The 18,605-nt window shown below is 38.0% G+C and overlaps 1 protein-coding gene across 3 annotated transcripts in view; it reads left to right on the top strand.

Moving 5' to 3' along the window:
• Positions 1-18,605, top strand: part of GAK (cyclin G associated kinase) — a 75,080-nt gene that overhangs the window by 17,909 nt on the left and 38,566 nt on the right. For 2 of the 3 annotated variants that reach the window (XM_054809291.1, XM_054809293.1), the window contains 6 exons: positions 2,566-2,691; positions 3,864-3,953; positions 8,425-8,560; positions 9,168-9,280; positions 9,837-9,948; positions 12,058-12,181. In XM_054809291.1, coding sequence (XP_054665266.1) covers positions 2,566-2,691; positions 3,864-3,953; positions 8,425-8,560; positions 9,168-9,280; positions 9,837-9,948; positions 12,058-12,181 — 701 coding nt within the window. The remainder of the gene's footprint in view (positions 1-2,565; positions 2,692-3,863; positions 3,954-8,424; positions 8,561-9,167; positions 9,281-9,836; positions 9,949-12,057; positions 12,182-18,605) is intronic. The other variant, XM_054809292.1, reaches the window with a different exon arrangement.

Raw genomic sequence — 18,605 nt, 5'->3', positions numbered from 1 at the left:
AGCACTCCTGGTTTTTTTTCTTAGTACCATTGGGCGGGCTTCTAGATCATGTCAAATAAATTTTAAGCAAGGTGGGTAGAACTTTCTTGGTATTATTTTCAGAATAAAATCTCTTATTCTTCACAGAAATTTCTATACACCAGCCCCTAGAAAAGCTTATAGAAAAGGTGCATCTCTTCTCTGAAAAAGGGGTAAAAAACATATTTACAAATAAATATACAATTTCTTATGTTCCCAGCTCCATAGAAGTTGAGCTAATGCTGTCATTCAAGGTCTGTTTTTTTATCAAGTAATGTAAGTTCCCGAGAGAAAATATGGAAAAAGGCAGGAATTTGGTTTCCTGTTGGCTTCATGTTACAGGGGCTACAAAGCAAGATTAGATGATAGTTGTGCTACAATAGGCAGAGACCTTACTACAGTCAGGAGCCCAACAGGGAACACTTAACTGTGTTAAGCTTTCCAGAAGACTGAACTTAGGTCAGCAGCATAAAGAACTGTAGGTCAAAGTTTTGAGCCAATCTCGAATGCTAGTGTAGCTTTTGGGGAGGGGTGTAGTGGGGTGGAGTCCCAACATTTTTCTCAATTATTTTGGCTAAAAATGTAAGGATTCATTAACTTCTACAGTGCAGCTTAAAAACAAGTTCACCTTCGTAGTGGTGGCTGTTTCTGTCCTCCTGTGGCTTCCTTCTCTTTTCAGCGTAGTGTATTCTTTATTCCTGAACCTCTTTGAGTGAAGTTCGCACTTACAGTATGTGTGTACAGCACTGTAGGAACCCAGCTAATTACAGAGTTGTAAAAACACTAAGCTAGAGGGCAAATTGTTAAAATATCAGTGCTTCTTGGATATTTTAATTATCTGAATTTGATCCGGATTTGCCATGCAGTGCACAGCTACTTTGCATAACACAGGTCATAGAGCCTGTTAAAATACGAGTAATCAGCTGTAATGTTTTACCTTATTAGCAACCTTTACCAAAGCACAAAAATGAATATGTTCACAGAAGCTTGATCTCTGGTCTTACTGTGACAATTTTTAGTGTATAAATTTAATTTGATGTTGAATGCCCACCACTGTAGTACATGGAGAAAAGCAAAGGTTATCCAACAGAGAAAGGAATTCAGTCTGCTCATTGAGATTGATGCTCTAACCACGTCATTAACAGAGCTGTTGTGGTTTAACCTGGCTGGCAGTGAAAAAACCATGCAGCTGTTCGCTTGCTGCCTGACCTTTCCTCCCCTCCTGTGGAACTGAAAAAGAAAGAAAAAAGTACAACTTGTGGTTTGAGGTAAAGACTGTTGATAGAGCAGAAAAGGAAGATAATGATAATAAAAGAATATATAAAACAAGTGATGAACAGCACAATTTCTCACCACCTGAAGTCGATGCCCAACCCCCAGTTTTACATGGAGCATAATGCCATATGGTATGGAATATCCCTTTGGCCAGTTTGGGTGAGCTGTCCTGGCTGTGTCCCCTCTTAGCTTCTTGTGCACCTTCTGCCTTTTTGTTGGCAGGGTAGTGTGAGAAGTTGAGAAGTCCTTGACTGGTTGGCAACAACTAAAAACACGAGTGTGTTATCAACATTATTCTCATCCTAAATCCAAAACACAGCACTATGCCAGCTGCTAGGAATAAAATTAATTCTATCCCTGCTGAAACCAGCATAAGAGTGTGTGTCTTCATGCAGGGTAGTCAAAATTAATTTTATGGTAGAAGAAGTTGGAAGGGGCATGTGTAAGGGAGGCTGGTAGGATGTTCTGAAAACTGAGGTTTTATGGAAGGAAGTCCAGAGATGATGTGGTTTTGAAGGGAAAGGGAAGACAAGCCTAGTTACCTGAAGTGTGTCATTGTCATGTTACTAATATGCCTCAACTTTTACACCTTTTCCTGACTTCATACAGAGATACAAATTTTCGTTTTCAGCCCTCTTGTGGTTATGACTCCACAATACGTCTGCCCAATACCCTTAAGTTTCATTCCCATTTCATTTAGCAATTCAGGAAGGTTGGATTTTGTGAAGTAGAAGAGGGAGGGATGATGATGAACTATTCAGGGAGCACAGGGTCCTCAAATAGCTGGTTTCTGTGTCTGCACAGGGTCATGGCTGCCTCTTTCTGCGTGTCGCCCAGCAGCCTGTTTCTCTACGAGTACCTTCCTGGTTTGTGTCTGTGGCAGTTGTAACCTCCACTTCACTGCAATTAAGCTCAGTGTTCAGTTTTATGTATGTAAACATTTGGATTCCAAGATATTACTTCTGCAAGTGGTCCTCTGAAAAACTGTCCTCTTAAAATAATTTCCTTAGTGCTCCTTTCCTGGGGTTTATTTCCTGCTCACTTGAGTGTTTCTTGCTTATAGTGGTTTTGGTTCTTCCTTTTAAAAATTTGCTGTATTCCTACCATATACGTCTACAGTACTGTCTGAAATCTTTGTGCTCCTGTAAACAACATTCTGGGCTATAGTGAGTATTTTTTATATATATGCACAAGTGGGTTGATGTTTAAAAGCATGTGTGTTAGTGTACAGAAAAAAAGATGTGTTTATTATTCTGCCTCTTTTTTTTGAAGGTCGAAAACTTGCTTATTAGTAACCAGGGGACGATTAAACTTTGTGACTTTGGTAGTGCTACAACTATAGCTTACTATCCTGACTACAACTGGTCTGCACAGAAGAGAGCACTGGTTGAAGAAGAGGTGAGAGTATTTTAATGTGATTAATCTCAATATCAACAGTAGATTCATTTGAACTGTTACTACTAATCCAACATTGATTTGTGGGACTTCTAAGACAACTGAAGATTGTTTCAGTTGTAGAGATGTTTGTAAAGCTTTGGTGTTTTATATTTGTGTTGCCAGAGTTCAGACACTGTCTGCAGTTATAATCATAGCTTGTGTTCTGTAACTGTATGTATAAACACTGCTTCAACTTGAGCAGTCTCCATTCTGCAATCTGATGTGAAAATAGAAGTGATTACTAGAGCTTCTTCTAATTGTACTCTGAACAGGAAGTGAAAAACTGGTTATGCCAAAGTGATTCCCACCTTCTCAACTGTTTTTTCTCAGTTCAATGATATATAAGAAACAGCAAGTCTGCTCAGCAGAATTTAAATAGGCAGTATTGCAGTGCCTCTGGGACCTCAGTGACAGTCTTAAGCATGCAGTGTGTTTTTTGCAAAGTGCATTTGTTTTTAATTTAGAGTTGAGGGTAATGCTGGTGAATCTAATGTAGTATATTAGCTGGACTTGGACTTTTAAGCATGGAGAAATAATGACACTTAAAGTTCATTTGTGCAACTTCTGATATCATGAATCTCTGTAAATGCCTCCTGTTTTGGAGTCCAGCATCCTTGGAGAGCAATCCATTGATTTTTGGAGAAGAAAAGATGATGTTGTACCACTGTGTTGTATAGGCTATGCAAAAAGACGGTAGAAAAGGTCTCTTCAGGGATCTTTGTGAGCATAACTCTTGGGATGTGTCTGCACTGTCATTAAGTGTCATGAGGAAGTGAGAAATACATACTCGAGCATGAATTCATTTCTTGGTTTACTGTTGATTTTCTGTATTTATGCCCATATCTGTCTTTGCCTTATGTAAAACAGTCATTTTACTTTACGTGTTTTGCAGTTTGGAAGGACTCTTGAATATTACAATGTTATTTGAGTACTACTGTCTTTATCCGGCCTTATATCAAAGCTGTTGTGACTATTGCAGGATTCAATTGATGGCTTCTACCTTGACAAGTATTTCTGAAATTAATTTTCAAAGTGAGAATGCTATCTGTTCTTTGTGGAGAGACATTTCCTTGGTTGAAAGCTGTTAGAGCTTATTATTCAAGTTCTGTTTCAAGAAATTCTGTCTTTTGCAGATCACAAGGAATACAACACCAATGTACAGGACACCAGAAATGGTAGACTTGTATTCAAATTTTCCAATTGGTGAAAAACAGGACATTTGGGTAAGAAATTTTTCTCTTGCTGTATCAGAGCTGCCTATGTCATAGTGAAATTGATTTTGCAGTCTTCATGTTAATTAGTTGATTAAATAAATAAAAGCACCAAAAATGATCACAGGATAGTCTTATGTCAGAATAAACTTAAATAGGATGAACTGTGTATCTAAATGTTAAAAGAATGAAATGTAGTATTTGAGGTTTTCTCCCAGATGTAGTTTGGCTTCCACTGAGAGGCAACGCTGAACTTTGTCATTCAGTAGAACTGTTGCCTAGTTGGAGTTTACTACCATAGAGCCAGAACACTTACAGTCCTTAGATGCAAAGTCTTGCCTTTCATGCTTCGCCATGCATGTAATCCTGGGACAGCCTATTGCTGAATTCAGAATGGGTACATCTAGGTATTGCATCTAGATAAAATGCTGACAGCAAAGATGAGAATGATCTAGACACCATTCATGCTTCTTGTAAAAAGGATGGTAAACTGTTAACATTCACTAAAAAATCTGCAGCCAGAATTAAAGGTAAATATTAAATCCTCAGTTTTACCTTTTGCAGTACTGGGATACAGTCCAGTGACATTGTGCTTAGGGACTTAGTTTATTGTATGTTTTTTACAGTGGCAGGTGTCAAGCTGTTCAGCTGTTATCTGTATTGGCACTATGTCAAAAGAAAATTGGAGAAAATGTAATACTGGTGCTTTAAAAGTTTTTATTTGTAATCACAGAACATTCGGTTTCCTAAATTAAGTACAAGATATTGTGGAAGCTTTTATTCAGCTTCTGCAGCTGTTGGCGATTTTCTTATGGCATGTGAGAAATACCAGGAAAAATACAGTTTTTGACTATCTGGTTACTTCACAGGAGTTAAATACTGGCAGCCTGAGCCAAGATTACATCCAGTTAAATACAAAGCTAGAAACGCATTTAACAAAAGCCTCAGTCAAAAGAGCATTTACAATTTATTTTTTGTTTAGAATAATTCTGTATCTGTTAGTATTAACATGGTAGTTGTCTCCTGCTGTGTCTTTGGAAGATCTGTTCCATTTACTATGCCTTCATTGGAACATGTTGTTCTGTGTTTTTTCCTTTACACTCTGGGTTCAGTGAAACAAACAAAGTATTTGGCAGTAGAATATGGCACTGTCTCAGGAAGCATAACTGATCTTGTAGTTTGTGGTTAGGATAAACAAAGCGGTTTTCCTAAGAAGGTGGGCAGGGTGCTTGTGGTCTGTGTGCTTGCCACTGTATGAGTTTAAAAGTGTAAAGGAGCTAGAAATGTCTTACTTAAAACAGCAGCATAGATAAAACATTAGTTATCAACCACATAGATTCCAAAATAGGAATGCTTTCTGTACATTTCCTACCTAGTTCTAGAGATCTTCAGAAAATGAACGCTAAACTCAAATACCTTTAGTTCCTGTTTTCCAAATTAATGTGATTTCCTGAACTGAAATTCAGGTGAATTGCACTGAAATAATAGGCTTTACCTTGTCTTAAAGATTTTTCTCAATTGAAATTATCTTTTGGCTTGGAAGGCCCTTCATACACTTCCCCTCTTATAAATGTGTGAAAAAGCGAAAGAGTGAGCTTTGGAATATGTTTAAGGAACAAAATTTCAAAGTTAGATTTCCCCTTACCAGTATCTGGTAAAAAATGTTTCTAGTCAGTGCGAGAGTCTTGCACATCTTTAATTCTGTGGGAGCTGAATGATCTTTTTAGATTTCATGTAGTTTAATTCTAGTCAGAAAGTACTTTGGTGTAATACCTGTGTGTCATCCTGCAGCTATACTGTAAAACTTCACATTGTTTTAAATATGCTGCTTATTCCCTGAAGCTGGTCAGTGAAAAAATAACAGTATTTTGATTTATTTCAAACAATCCTGCCCCAAACACTCCCCTACCACAACTCCCCAAACCCTCACTGTTGCCTTAAGGAAAAGTTAAATTAGCTGCTGGTAAAGGCACGGCAACTGGTCAAAAAGTTGTTCATAGTTATTTTTGGTCACTTTGTCATGCTACTCTTTCACCTGCTGGCATGTGAGCGCTCAAACTGACCCAGGCAGCTTCTGTAGAGGGACTGTCTGCAGCTGTGGGGCAACATCTCAGGGAAATGGGCTCTTCTGTTACGTGTATCCATGCTGAGGCTATGTGGATGGTGTTGGCTTTGAGGAATTGCCTTCCTGCAACTGGAATAGCCTTTTAGCCAAATTGAATCACAATCGGTGTTTAAAATATTCAGAATATATCACTATTACAATCCTAAGTTACAGATAAAGCAGAGGCAATGAAAAACATTCTTTAGCAAAGCAGAGTTCAAATCTGAGTGGTCTCTTCACTTCCTGTGCGTTCAGCTGATTGCCTTTGGCGGTGGATACTGTCTTCTGATGTGCTTGGTGTCTCGGACTATGCAGGGAGTAGTTTCGTTCCTCCAACTAAATCATGATCTGCCTTACTTCTTTGTGAACAGGCATTTCTGTGGCAGAGTAGGTGGTATTTTCTGTATACCTCTGCTGGATTAATTAATGTGGACTATATGATGCTTCAGTGCGTACATCACAGAGCTTTTAGTCAACAGACTAACAAAAATGTACTTGCTGTACAATAATACATAATTAATATGCAGTTTATTTCTGGCCTTAAACTGAGAGACTCAGTGTTTTGGAGTAACTAAATCTCTAACATTTAACAACATTCAAATCTTTGAAACTGGGATAAATTAACAACCAAGGACAGTTGGAAACAGTGCACACAGAGGGCCAGAAGCAGTGAGCAGATTTTTTAGCTGATGTCTTCATTGGCTTGTTTTATTTGTGGGGGCTATAAAAGCCCATATGCTCAAGCAACTAAGCTGGAGTTCAGAAGAAACTTTGAGGAGGAATCTTCCAGTCTGTTGTGCAAACACTTTCTTGGAGGTTTTAGTTGCTGTATTACCAGACTTTTATTGGCCAGATGGAACTGGCATAACTTTGCCAGTTATATGTTAACTTATATGAAAATATGTATATCAACTTACATTTAATTAAGTAACAGATGAAATTATTCTAGCTAATCCATAACACCTGGACTATTCAGAAATGAAGATATGAAATAAAACTTCTCAGCCTTTTTGTAAGAAAAATCCTTTTCTTGAACATGTTCTGTGTTGCAAGACTACTCATTTTTTATACTGTAAAATTTATAAAATGGATTTATTGTAATGATTTTTAAAAAGACAGGAATAGGAGAATCCCTGAACCTGAAAACTTCTATGAAAGGTAAACAAACCCCAGAAACCTATTTAGTAGCAGTATTGCTGCTTGGAGCTCTCTAATTGATATGCTAAACAAGTGAATGTTTCACTAAGTGTTCTGTCCTCAAGACTATTTCTAAAAGAGTGTGAAGCTAATTTCTAAAGCACTTGGAATATATATAGAGTTGCATGAGTCAGCAGCTGATGATTGATACCTGTGATTTGCAAGCAGTATTAGGCAACTTAATAAATTTCATAGTCTAAAATTCTGCTTTAAATATTGCCCAATTAAAGACAGCACAAAAAAGAACTACCACCAAATGGGTTCATGAATCAGAAACTTTGTATTTATAAACTTTTCTCATTCTGTAAGTTTCACACAAAGAAGGTGTGTGCTGCAGAGCTCCTTTTGTCCACAGCTGTGGGGACCTTCCAGCAGGACCATGATACTATCTATCACAGGGTATGAGAGAAGGTGTATAGGATAAGGTGTTTCTGTATCCTTGGGTCAATATCCTTGTATAAAATTGCAACACTCCTTTGAGTGGCCTAGGAGGAAGTGTGCCATGATCTGCTCATGTCCCTGTCTGGGGCTGCAGTTGTCAAGACAGGAGAACCACGAAGTGAAGCAGTCACCCTCTATTGCCATGAGCAGCCCCTGCCTCCCTGCCTGAGGCTCTCCCAGCCTCACACCAAGGCTGTCCATTCCATGCCTCCCTGATGGCCAGGAGATGCCCATCTTGGGCTGACAATGTTGGCCACCACCAGCATTCTGCCCACTGGCATGACTGCTACACCACTAGGGCTAGTGCCAGGATCTCAGGCCCAGGGTACCCAGTGAAAAAGGACGCAGAGCTCCCTTTGACTGTGGCTTTGGGGAGACCTTATCACTCTCTACAGCTGCCTGAAAGGAGGTTGTAGCCAGGTGGGTGTTGGTCTCTTCTCCCAAGTAACAAGTGATAGGACGAGAGGAAGTGGTCTCAAGTTGCACCAGGAGAGGTTTAGACTGCATATTAGGCAAAGTTTCTTCACCAAAAGGGTTGTCAAGCACTGAAACAGGCTGCCCAGGGAAGTGGTTGAGTCACCATCCCTGGAGGTATTTAAAAAGCACGTAGATGTGGTGCTTAGGGATATGGTTTAGTGGTGGACTTGGCAGTATTCGGTTAATGGTTGGACTCTGTGATCTTAAGGGTCTTTTCCAGCCTAAATGATTCTATGAAATGTTTCTCCCTTTATCTCTACTTAGGCTCTGGGCTGTATCCTGTACTTGCTGTGCTTTAGACAACATCCATTTGAAGATGGAGCTAAGCTTCGCATAGTTAATGGAAAATATGTCATCCCACAAAATGACACCCGCTATTCTGTGTTTCATGATCTCATTCGTAAGTTTACGATGTTTCTTAATTTGGTGTCTTTATGGATACATCTTCTTATTGACACTGTTGTGTTACCGATAGTTAAATGTTATTTACATGTGATGTTGAAAAAGGTTAACTGCAACACCTTCTTGTTTCATTAAAAATTTTAATCCATCATCAAAAAAACTTGGAAATTTTAAATGAAACTTGGGTTTTAGTGCTGTTGTCTGTCTTGCTTAGGATCTGAATTAGTCCATAGGAACAACTAGTGTTTTGATTTGGTTTCTTTGAATTTGCTTTAGACATTCTATTTTCTTTAAACTTCAAATAGATTTCTGGAAACTTTAACAGTACCAGAAATGTGTCTCCAACAGTATTAGATATAAAGTTACTTCTGAGGTTATTCATTAACTGATCCTAAAGTATATTCTTTGAAATATTCTTAACCCTCAATGGTGTTTTTTGTGGATGCCTGTTATGACAATGATAATTGGATGTGGATTTAGCAGTGGCTTCTCTCCGTTCATGTGTTTGATTATTGCATTGGAATGCACTGAAGAAATTATTCATCTCTACTGGGAGAAAAGCTGTGATGGGTATCTGTTACATTGTCTGAATTTCCTTTTTTTAGGCTCTACCTTGAGGGTGAACCCAGAAGAGAGATTGTCAATCACTGAACTTGTGAATCAACTGCAGGAGATTGCAGCAGCTAGGAATGTGAATCCGAAATCCCCCATCACAGAGGTAAAGACGTCTCAAGGAGTATTATTGATTAGGTCTCCTCTCTCTCCACTCTTTATCCAGTGAGTGTGAGTTTAGTAACAGATGTCAGAGCAGGTCCTCTGTTCCTTAGTCACACTAACTTGTTTGGAAATTCAATTGAATTGATCTGTATCAATTGTAGGATCTTCAGAAATACACCTTTCAAAGCACAGAGCTTGCATGACATTAAAGGAAACTAATTGTAGTTCTTACTGCTTGTTGAAAAACTTTTCATGGTCTTGGGTCATTCTTTAGTATGCAAGTACTCTGACATGCTGCATTTAATTGTAATTAACTTGCACAGAAAAAATCTAGTATATGAAGGGTCTGCCTACACTAACTTGAAACCCGTTTAGTTATCTTCTGTTTGATGCTTAATTGCACAATACTGCAAGTGAATCAATTAGTGTATCTTAACCTCCTGGTTTTCTCCTGAGGTTCAGCTTGCTTGTTCTCACCAAGTAAAAGTAATTTACAAAGCATAACAGGTTGGCTAAATTGGCAAGAAAATATTCATAGTGAGTTTTAATTGCCACAGCTCCTGGAACAAAATGGAGGCTATGGAAACAATGCTCAGCCTCGGACATATGTATCCTCTGTTTCACAGAGCTCCAAGCCTGCAGGACAGCTCAACAATATGTACAATGCAGGTAAGTGCAGAAAGAGACATCATCTTAGTGTAAAGCCAATTGCATATCTTCTATGTGAAAAAAAATCACTTGGGGGTTTTAGACATCTTGCACAAGTACTAGCTATCTTGCATTTATATCACTGTTTCTACCCTTTTATTTTTCACAGGATTTGGTTCTATGTTGATACATGCGAATGTGAATTTCTCGACTTCATTGCTGGCTGAGATAAAATTCAGTTTCCTATGTAAAATAATTGAAACTAAAATGCATTATTGACCTGTAGAGGTGGGAGAGTTGAAATAAGTGAACTAAAACTTGATGAAACTCGATACAGTAAGCAATAATGTTCTTAAGAACAAGAGCTGTAGAGAAAGTATTCAGGTTATGACAAATGCATAAAAATGGCTTATTTTAAACCCAAAACTTTCTCATTCAATGAGGCAATTATATTTGTCTTGTGTAAGGAGCATTTAAGAGGAGTTTAAATTTAAACTGTTAAAAATCTTCTCAGAAGTGCTGTATTTTAACTTGCAAACATGTTACTTTGTGGCGGAAGTTGCTGAGATCAGTATGTATCCTGAGTTTGTGCACAATACTGAATCTTTGGTGTAAGAAAGTGATGGTTGTTGTTGCTTTGCAAGAAGAACATCACATATGTTACAACTTGAAAAGATAGCAGCCATTCTGTGGCTTTTAGTATAACTTTATACTGAGATGGGCTTGTTGGTGTATTAACAGTTGAGGTAGTCCAATAAAGAAACGCAGAAGCTATTGCAGGGGTTTTGACTATGGACCACAGTAGTTCATTAATGCTAAGGAGTCACTGACCTCACATGTATTTATTTAGCCTGTGAAAAGTCTGTATGAGAAATACTTCCATAAACATCTGGGGTCCTCCTCTCCCTCCTCCTGTCCTGCCCCCCTACCAAAAGACTTTTGACCCCCCCATGATAATTTGAAGTGCATCTGACAGTGATCGTAGTCTAAAGTTGTTTTGTCACTTCCAAAAGACTCATATCTGACAGCCTCAAAGGGAAAAAGCAGCCTAAGCTCAGTTTATTGGCTAACCAGTCAGTACTATTGGAAATAGCTGTTGAACCTGGCTAGTTACGGGAGACTGGTCAGGGAGGACTTCAGGAGATAGTTGTACAACAGGACATTAGTGGGGAGGAGAAGGAGTTGTGGTACCATCTGAGGAAAAACAGTAGTTGGACTAGCAGTACTAAATTGAGTCAACTGAAACACATGTCCAAAATGACAGTTAAAAGCTGACATACCCATTCTGTAAAAATAGATATTCAAGAGTTCATTCAGTTGAAAATACTTGCACTTAATAAAGAAAATGAGAAGCTTATTTGCATGTAATTTCTTATTAAAAAGCAATTTCTGCACTCATCATATGTGAATATGGAACATTTCAATTAATGTAGAAGATATCAAGAGAATATTTCATACTGTATTCAATTTTCCTTCCAGCTTGATATTTCTTGCTTGATATTACTTATACTGAATTGCCAGTGAGATAAAGGGTGTTAATGTTCCAGAAAAAACTTGAAATGAGGTAATATTTATTGCAGTAATGTTATCTGTATGTCAATTTCTGTGGAAGAATCCAGCTTCCTAATAGGTTTATAATCAAAAGGCTGCCTGGACATCTGTATTGTGCAAGAATGAGTACTGTTTGCTGTATACAATCATATTAATAGGGATGTTTTCCTAGGATGTTGTGTTTAAAAAGTAACCTAATTATACCAACTGCTTTTGAAGCCCTGCATTAAATGTCTCTACTGGGGTTGCTTAAGTAGATTTGCTGCACTTAGAGACTGATACTAAAAAAAGACAGTGTTTCGCTGCACTGGCAATATGAAATAAGTGCTTCACTTTCAGAAGTTTTTTACTTTGTTTACTCTTAAATGCAAACAGTCAATTAAACAATGTGTTAAGTAGTTTGCTAGTACCTCCTGACTGCAGGAAGTGCTGTTTTTTGCGTAGGTCATAGTTAAGTAGAACGCTAGAACTGTGAGCCTTACAGCAATTCACTTCCAGCTTTGTAGGCAACTTGCTTTAGTATGGAGCCCATTCCAGGATATGACTTAAAGTACAATTATTTTTATTCAACTACTCTAGGCCTGACCGTTGCGGAATGTGACCAGACTTATGGAGGGTTCTTTGATATTCTGAGGGGTGGAACAGAGCGATTTTTCACTAATATTAAGGATACATCTTCTAAAGTTATCCAGTCTGTGGCCAAGTGAGTAAAAAAAAAACAAAACAAAAAAAATTGTGCTGGTAAGAGTTTTAAATGAAGGGTCAGGAGCTTACTCCAGAAATGATCAAATTCAGTATACTTTTCCAAGTATGAGTTCTAATAGCTGGTAGCTAGCCCTGAGATTTTGAGTGATATTAATACAAAAGTTACTTTAGCAATCGTACACTAGAAATGAGAATGTTGGGGACAAAAGCCTATTCATAAGTACTACTTTCCCTGCTGTTTTTTAGATAGTGAAAGCTTGGGAGAGATGAGCAGGTGGGGGCTGGAGCAGGGCGGAGTGTTACGGAATAGGACTATCATGGTTCTGAATGAATGAATGGAATTGGTAGATAGGGCCTCCATGAATAAGAGAGGAAGAAGAAAAAAGTGGTATAAGGTACAAATAAAGGAAATGCAGGTGGAAAAAAAAACTACAGGGAAACAGTGTATGAGCTCTTCAGTTTAGTTTTCAGGTGGAACCCTATAACCTCAAAGCAAAGTGAGAGGATCTGCACTGTTTGTCTCCTTTGTCCTCCCTTACATGGAGGAATACTCTCCTTTTTTGATGTATGTGTTCTCAGATACTAGTGTGTGATTACTTTTTTCTAATCAGATTCCAAATGTTTCTAGTGTCTCTATATGATCAATATTAATCAATCTGATTCATACATCTTTAAGTCATAATAAAATTTTATGCAATGTAAAAGTTTTTTTTCTTAATTCTAGGAAGAAACAGGTAAGTCACTACTGAATACCATGACTGAACTAGAGCCTCCTGAGGAATACTGAACCTTGTTCTTCACTGTAGGGTTTGTGGCCCTTTAATTGCGATACTGCGCTATGGCTTGTGAAGTTTATTGCTTGCAACATATTTTTTTGTCACCCAGTGTAATCTGTGCACAGTGCTGCTTTAAAGTGTTTGTAATGATCACATAAGTTAGATTTGTAGATCTTGCACCTCTGTAGCTACTTCAAGTGCATTTTTAGCTATTTTCTCTTACACTTAATCTGTTTAAACTTCCTGTGTGTGGCTGAAAAAGGCCAGGTCCTTTATTTTTTAAAGGTTGCAAAAGCTATGCAGCTTTGGTTTGTCCTTAAGCTTTCTACAGAAGCAGTTGCCACAGTAGCATCAGACTTTTCACCTTGGGGAGACCACATAGACTCAAGAGAAGACAGGGAGGTGTACTGGGGAATGGACTGTTGCATGATGAAAAATGGTGACTTGTTAGCAGCTTAGCAGAACTGTAGGAATTCAATGTATGAAGTAACATAAGCTACAACTTTTAAGCAACTGCTCTGCATTTTATTTCTTTAACATCTGCTGTCTTGCAGGCCTCTGTTCTTTATCTCCTTGTACCTGCTACCTTCTGTGGAACTGATCTTCTTCCTCCTTCCTCTTCAGTCCTACTTCTGTTCATTTATCATGGTATCTTGTCAAATGAAACTTACTGTGTGGTAAAACGTGGAAATATTCAGCAGATTCCTTGCCTTTGGCAGCTCTACTATTTATAAACTCAAAGGTACTTGATTTCTTGTCTTAAATCTAAGCAAAACTAGCAGAATTTAAGTCTCACAGCAGAGAAATTTCTTTTCTTCCTTTGTTCTTCTCTACCTTTGAGAAAGTTTATAAGCCCTATGTTCCCATGCCTGTATTCCTGTACTAGCTCTTACTCTGACACTAGATTTTGATTGTACACTCAATGCTTCTGAAGTACTTCACTTTCTTGTGCTTTTGTCTCCACATGACTTTCCAAATTGTTGTGCTTCTGTCAGTTTGAAGAAGTTTCCTCTTCCTGCTCATGCAAGCGGTTTCTTCCTTAAAGGCTACTGGAACTTTAATTACTTTTTTGAATTATATCTTGTGCCATTTTCCCCTCTTCTAGTGGTGGATTAGGACTGTCTAAAATTGATGTTTTAATGTGTCATGGCTTATGCTGTACCTGCACCCTATTTTTATTTCTCTTACCTGTCAGATGTGTGTGTGTTTGCTTTGTGAGACTTCCTTTGCTTCCATAGTAAGTGTAGTGTGCAGGGAATAAAACAGGAACTGTACATCCAAGTGTGTCTGCAAAGCTCATTTGGCAGCTTCTGAAGTATATGACAGTGAGTACTTGCTGTCTGAAAAGACACTATTCAGTTCATATGCTCTTCTCTACAATTGTTTGTTAGGATTATGATGACTGCCCAAAATAAGTCTTGCATCTATCTTATTCTTAGAGTTTACTATGCTACTTCTGAATTGCTAGTTAGTGTTCTGTGGCTGAACTACACATTTGTCGCTTTAGTTAGAATCCCTTTCTTGACAAAAAAGAGGTATGATTGAGATGGAATGTAAGGGTCAAGTCCTGCACAGAGCCCCATGGCAGGATCCTTTGTGGGACATAAGGAACTGTTGGAGTCCTCTAAACTGCTTCAAACTTTGTCATGACTATTTACTTTGTGGTAGCATTTAAGCCTCTGTCAGGAATGTGATGCTGTTGGAGACATTTTAGTGCATGTCTTGTGGAACTTACTAAATATTAGTCAAAGCTTTTTACTTTATTGTAATATCCAAATTAGATCAATGAGCCACAGGCCTTTTCCAGCTAATGAGGAATACAGGACTTGCATGGGCTGTGATGGATTGACAGAGGATTGTCAGACAGTGTACGTTAAGTCCTCAGCTTCATCATGAGATCAGTCCCTCCCAGATGTTTTGGCTAGGCTAATTGAATAAAGGTTTATATTTAGGTCACTTGTGCACATCACCTCTGACAGAGCATGTGAGACTGTCAGACTTTTAAACTCTGCACTAACATAAATCTTGGTTTTGTGGTGGACCTTCTGTCTTCATAGAACTGCCTGTTGTCTTGTGTTACCTAAGCGAATTTGGTCATTGGCTGGGGAGTGGAAGAAAAGAAGGGAATGTACCAAGTACATAATTATGCTAGTGAAAACCAGTTACTTCAATACTTCTTTTCACGGTAATATTAATCAATACTGGAAGAAAAACTCTTTCCACTTGTAATTTGCTGATATTCTTTAGTGGCCCTTAGTGCTGTAATTTACATTCCTTGATAAGTCTGTCATGTATTTTGAACCTTAACTGTTTAACAGTTTGCTGAAATAGCAAAACTGAATCAATGTGAGCAATACTTAATATTTTGCAGGCCTTAAGGTAGTCTCAGGTTCTTTAGCATTTAACATTCACTGTGCACTGGGCTTGTGCATTCTTAAACTATGTATGCTTCAACCAAGCTGAAGTTTTAATGCTTTTCTTTTTTTTGCATCTTCTATAGGACGTATCTATTTGTCATGGTCATTTCCTGCCCTTACAAACTTGTGTTGTGGCTACAGCTGATACTATCAGGCATGTGATAGTACCTCTTCTACTGTTGCATCCTTGACTGCCTTTCCAAAACTCTTCAGCCAACACAAGAAGCAGACATTCTGGACAAACTAAAATCTCTCTTCCTTGTCATACATTTCCCTCACCACACTTAAGCACTACTTGCATTGGAGTCTGTCATCTCATTAGGTAGGCTCTGTCCTTCCTACTTAGCATTGCTTTTTCAAATTGTGGAATTATGTCCTTTATCTGCAGACAGACTTCTTTCTCACTGGATCCACACAGTGGAAGAGTTAGTGTTTTGGAGTTGCTACAAAGTTAATTTTTTCTTCTCTCCTATAGCTGCCTTTATCTTAATTCAAATTTTGGTCTCTTGTTTATCCTAATAAGTGATAGTCTGAGAATTAAAACACATGTCACAGGCTACTAGGAACAGGTGAGTGAATGAAGGCCATATTGATTGTCCCTCAGGCCACCTCACTTGCAAGTGTCACCATCTCCATTGCACGTTCAGGTCAGGCAGAAGCAGTTTACAGCTACATGAGAGAGAACACAGAGCAACAGAGGTTCAGTGCTCTGTTGATACAAACTGACCTAAAAGAAAGTATGAGGGCGTATACACACTTGGACCAGATAGGCACTGCTCTGTGAAGGGGCCTGATATGGCAGAGCAGTGTCTGCAGCAAAGGGAACTTTGTTCCCGCAGATGTACCGGTGTGGGCCTGATAACTCACTCTGCAGCCACGCAGCCTCAACATACCTCTGGTCAGCTTGTGACGCTGCTGTGCCCTTGACCAGCTTTTATGCTTATTGGGACCTACATCCATACAGGTTACAGATGCCCTGCCAAAAACCATATATAAAAGTTTTAAGTAACCAGTCTTCACTGGTATTGAAAATGGCATGCAAAACTTAGGATCAATCTTGTTTTGCTTTGTCAGAACAGCCTATTTCACTGAAGAGATTGTTCCCTAGATGACTAGATCATAATTATTTACCTTTTATTGCTAGCTTTCTTTGCTTCTAAGGTAATTTTGTTTCTGGTTTGATGCTGCATTAATGTTTTATTTCATGGATCTTTGTGTTGCACTAGGTAGTTGAATGATTAATTCAGTTTTATGAAGCAAAACCAAGTGGGAAGAGATTGATGTGAATTTCAGTGCTACATTTCTTTCTGGCTTTTAAAAAAATAAGCTGCAAAAATTGTGTTGCTTAGCTAATGAATGGATATTTTTCTACACTTGTGAGTATACAGATGTCTGGAGGAAGATTGCTTTAGTGTCAGACAATTATTTACTGAAGATAAATGGGTTTTGTGCTCATATTGTAGCTGTGCTGGTTAGTTTGTTATTATTTTCCCATCTTCAGCTGTTAGTAACACAAGGTAACTGCAGTATTGTAGAATTGTGCTGTATGCTATCTAGTTTATTTTGTGAATTTATTGTTAATGGATTTTAACTTTGAAGTGATCTTTTGTTTAATATTAATTATAGTCTTTAAGTGCAGCTGTTCTCTGGCAAGATTGACAATGCCAACCACTTATACAGTGAAGTCTTTAATGTTAATTAAAACTTCTGATTTTGTTTAAGTACTTATTCTGCAAAAATGAGAATTCATATCTTGTTGGCTACATTTCCCACTAGACTTCTCACTAAAAAGCCTTGAAGAAGCCTGGTATCATCAGAAAAGTGACTAAATATTAGTGTCATAACATATTTTCCTGTTTAGCTTAATCACAGCCTTAAAAAGCACACTGAGTTTTCCATATGGATCCCAAGCCAGAAGCCCTCCATGCAGTCTCTTGACTTGTTTGCATGTGCTCCTACTCTTACCACCTGCCAGCAACATCGTTATGTAAATGAAATTTCTGCTGTTAATATGAAAGGGAAGACCTTATTCCTGATGTGTAGTTACAGGGTTATATCTTCAAATATGTATGAATGCTTACCAGTGTGAAGAATATGCATTTTTTCACCTTCCTGCCATTTAAAGCAATCTCAGTTACCAGTATGATATGAAATGCTCCACTAAAAACAAAGTACCTTATGTTAGTCTGATTTGAAAACTTCAGAATAAAGTTCAAGGAATTCAAGGATAAAGTCACATGTTTTAGGAGACTTGTGTTGATTTTGCAGTTTAGCAGTTACATTTTATTAAGACAGCACAAACATTTTGAAGCTTTTTCAGTTGTTAAAGGCATACAGATTTTTTTCCTGCAAAGCAGCAAGCTTGAGTGTGCTGTGCTCTGTTGTTTGGCCTACCATGCTACACTTTTTTGGCAATGTGTGTGGGGTAAGATCCATGCTCCTAATAATGTTGCATTTTAATTTAGACAAATGTAAAAAGTAAAGCTGAATTGAGTGGTGTTGCTACTAAGTCGTCAATATCTGAAAGTGTTCCCAAAGGAGTGGGTGTGAGGACTGTAGTTTTTTTTGCTCTTAATAGTTCTGTGCTTCTGTTTCAAGTTGCTGCTTAACCTCAGTGTTACAACATTGAAGAGAGTGGTTCTTTGTTCTCAGACTATTCTATTAGGTGGTTCTTTATCTTGATATCAAAAAAGTTGTTACATTAGAATGGTCAGAATGTTTTCTGACTTGAAGCTGGTGGGTGTAAGCAACAAATAACACTTGATGCTTCTCAATGATATATATAAAGGACTTTTTACTGAAAAAAATCATGATTAGTGCTGAATGTAAATTTCTGCCTTACTTTGCCTGCAACAGTGTAACCACTTGAGCTACATAAGTCCTTCCAAAGGTGGAAAGAATTTTGAAATGGTGTTTATTTGGCCATTTTTGTCTACCTTCTGCAAGATTTTTCAAGGCTGAGGTTGTTTTAGTGCTTTGTCCAGTCAGACTCTCAAACTTCCTTGTAGTGATTTCAATTTCTCTTGAGACATTGGGTCATTATCATTGTTAGGACACTGATTATGCCATTCTGCATAAATACTGTTTAATGTCCTTGCTTTCAGAACAGGTTTTTTTGCCTTATCTAAAATCCTCTTCCCAATCCTTGTAAATTCAATAATCTTTTGATCAATCCCTCCCTGTTTACTGGCAAGCAGTAAGAAATCAAAGCATAATGTTCTCTTTTGAT

This window comes from Grus americana, chromosome Z (assembly GCF_028858705.1).
Source record: "Grus americana isolate bGruAme1 chromosome Z, bGruAme1.mat, whole genome shotgun sequence".
Taxonomy (NCBI): Eukaryota; Metazoa; Chordata; class Aves; order Gruiformes; family Gruidae; genus Grus; species Grus americana.
This window is presented reverse-complemented; position numbering and strand designations above follow the sequence as displayed.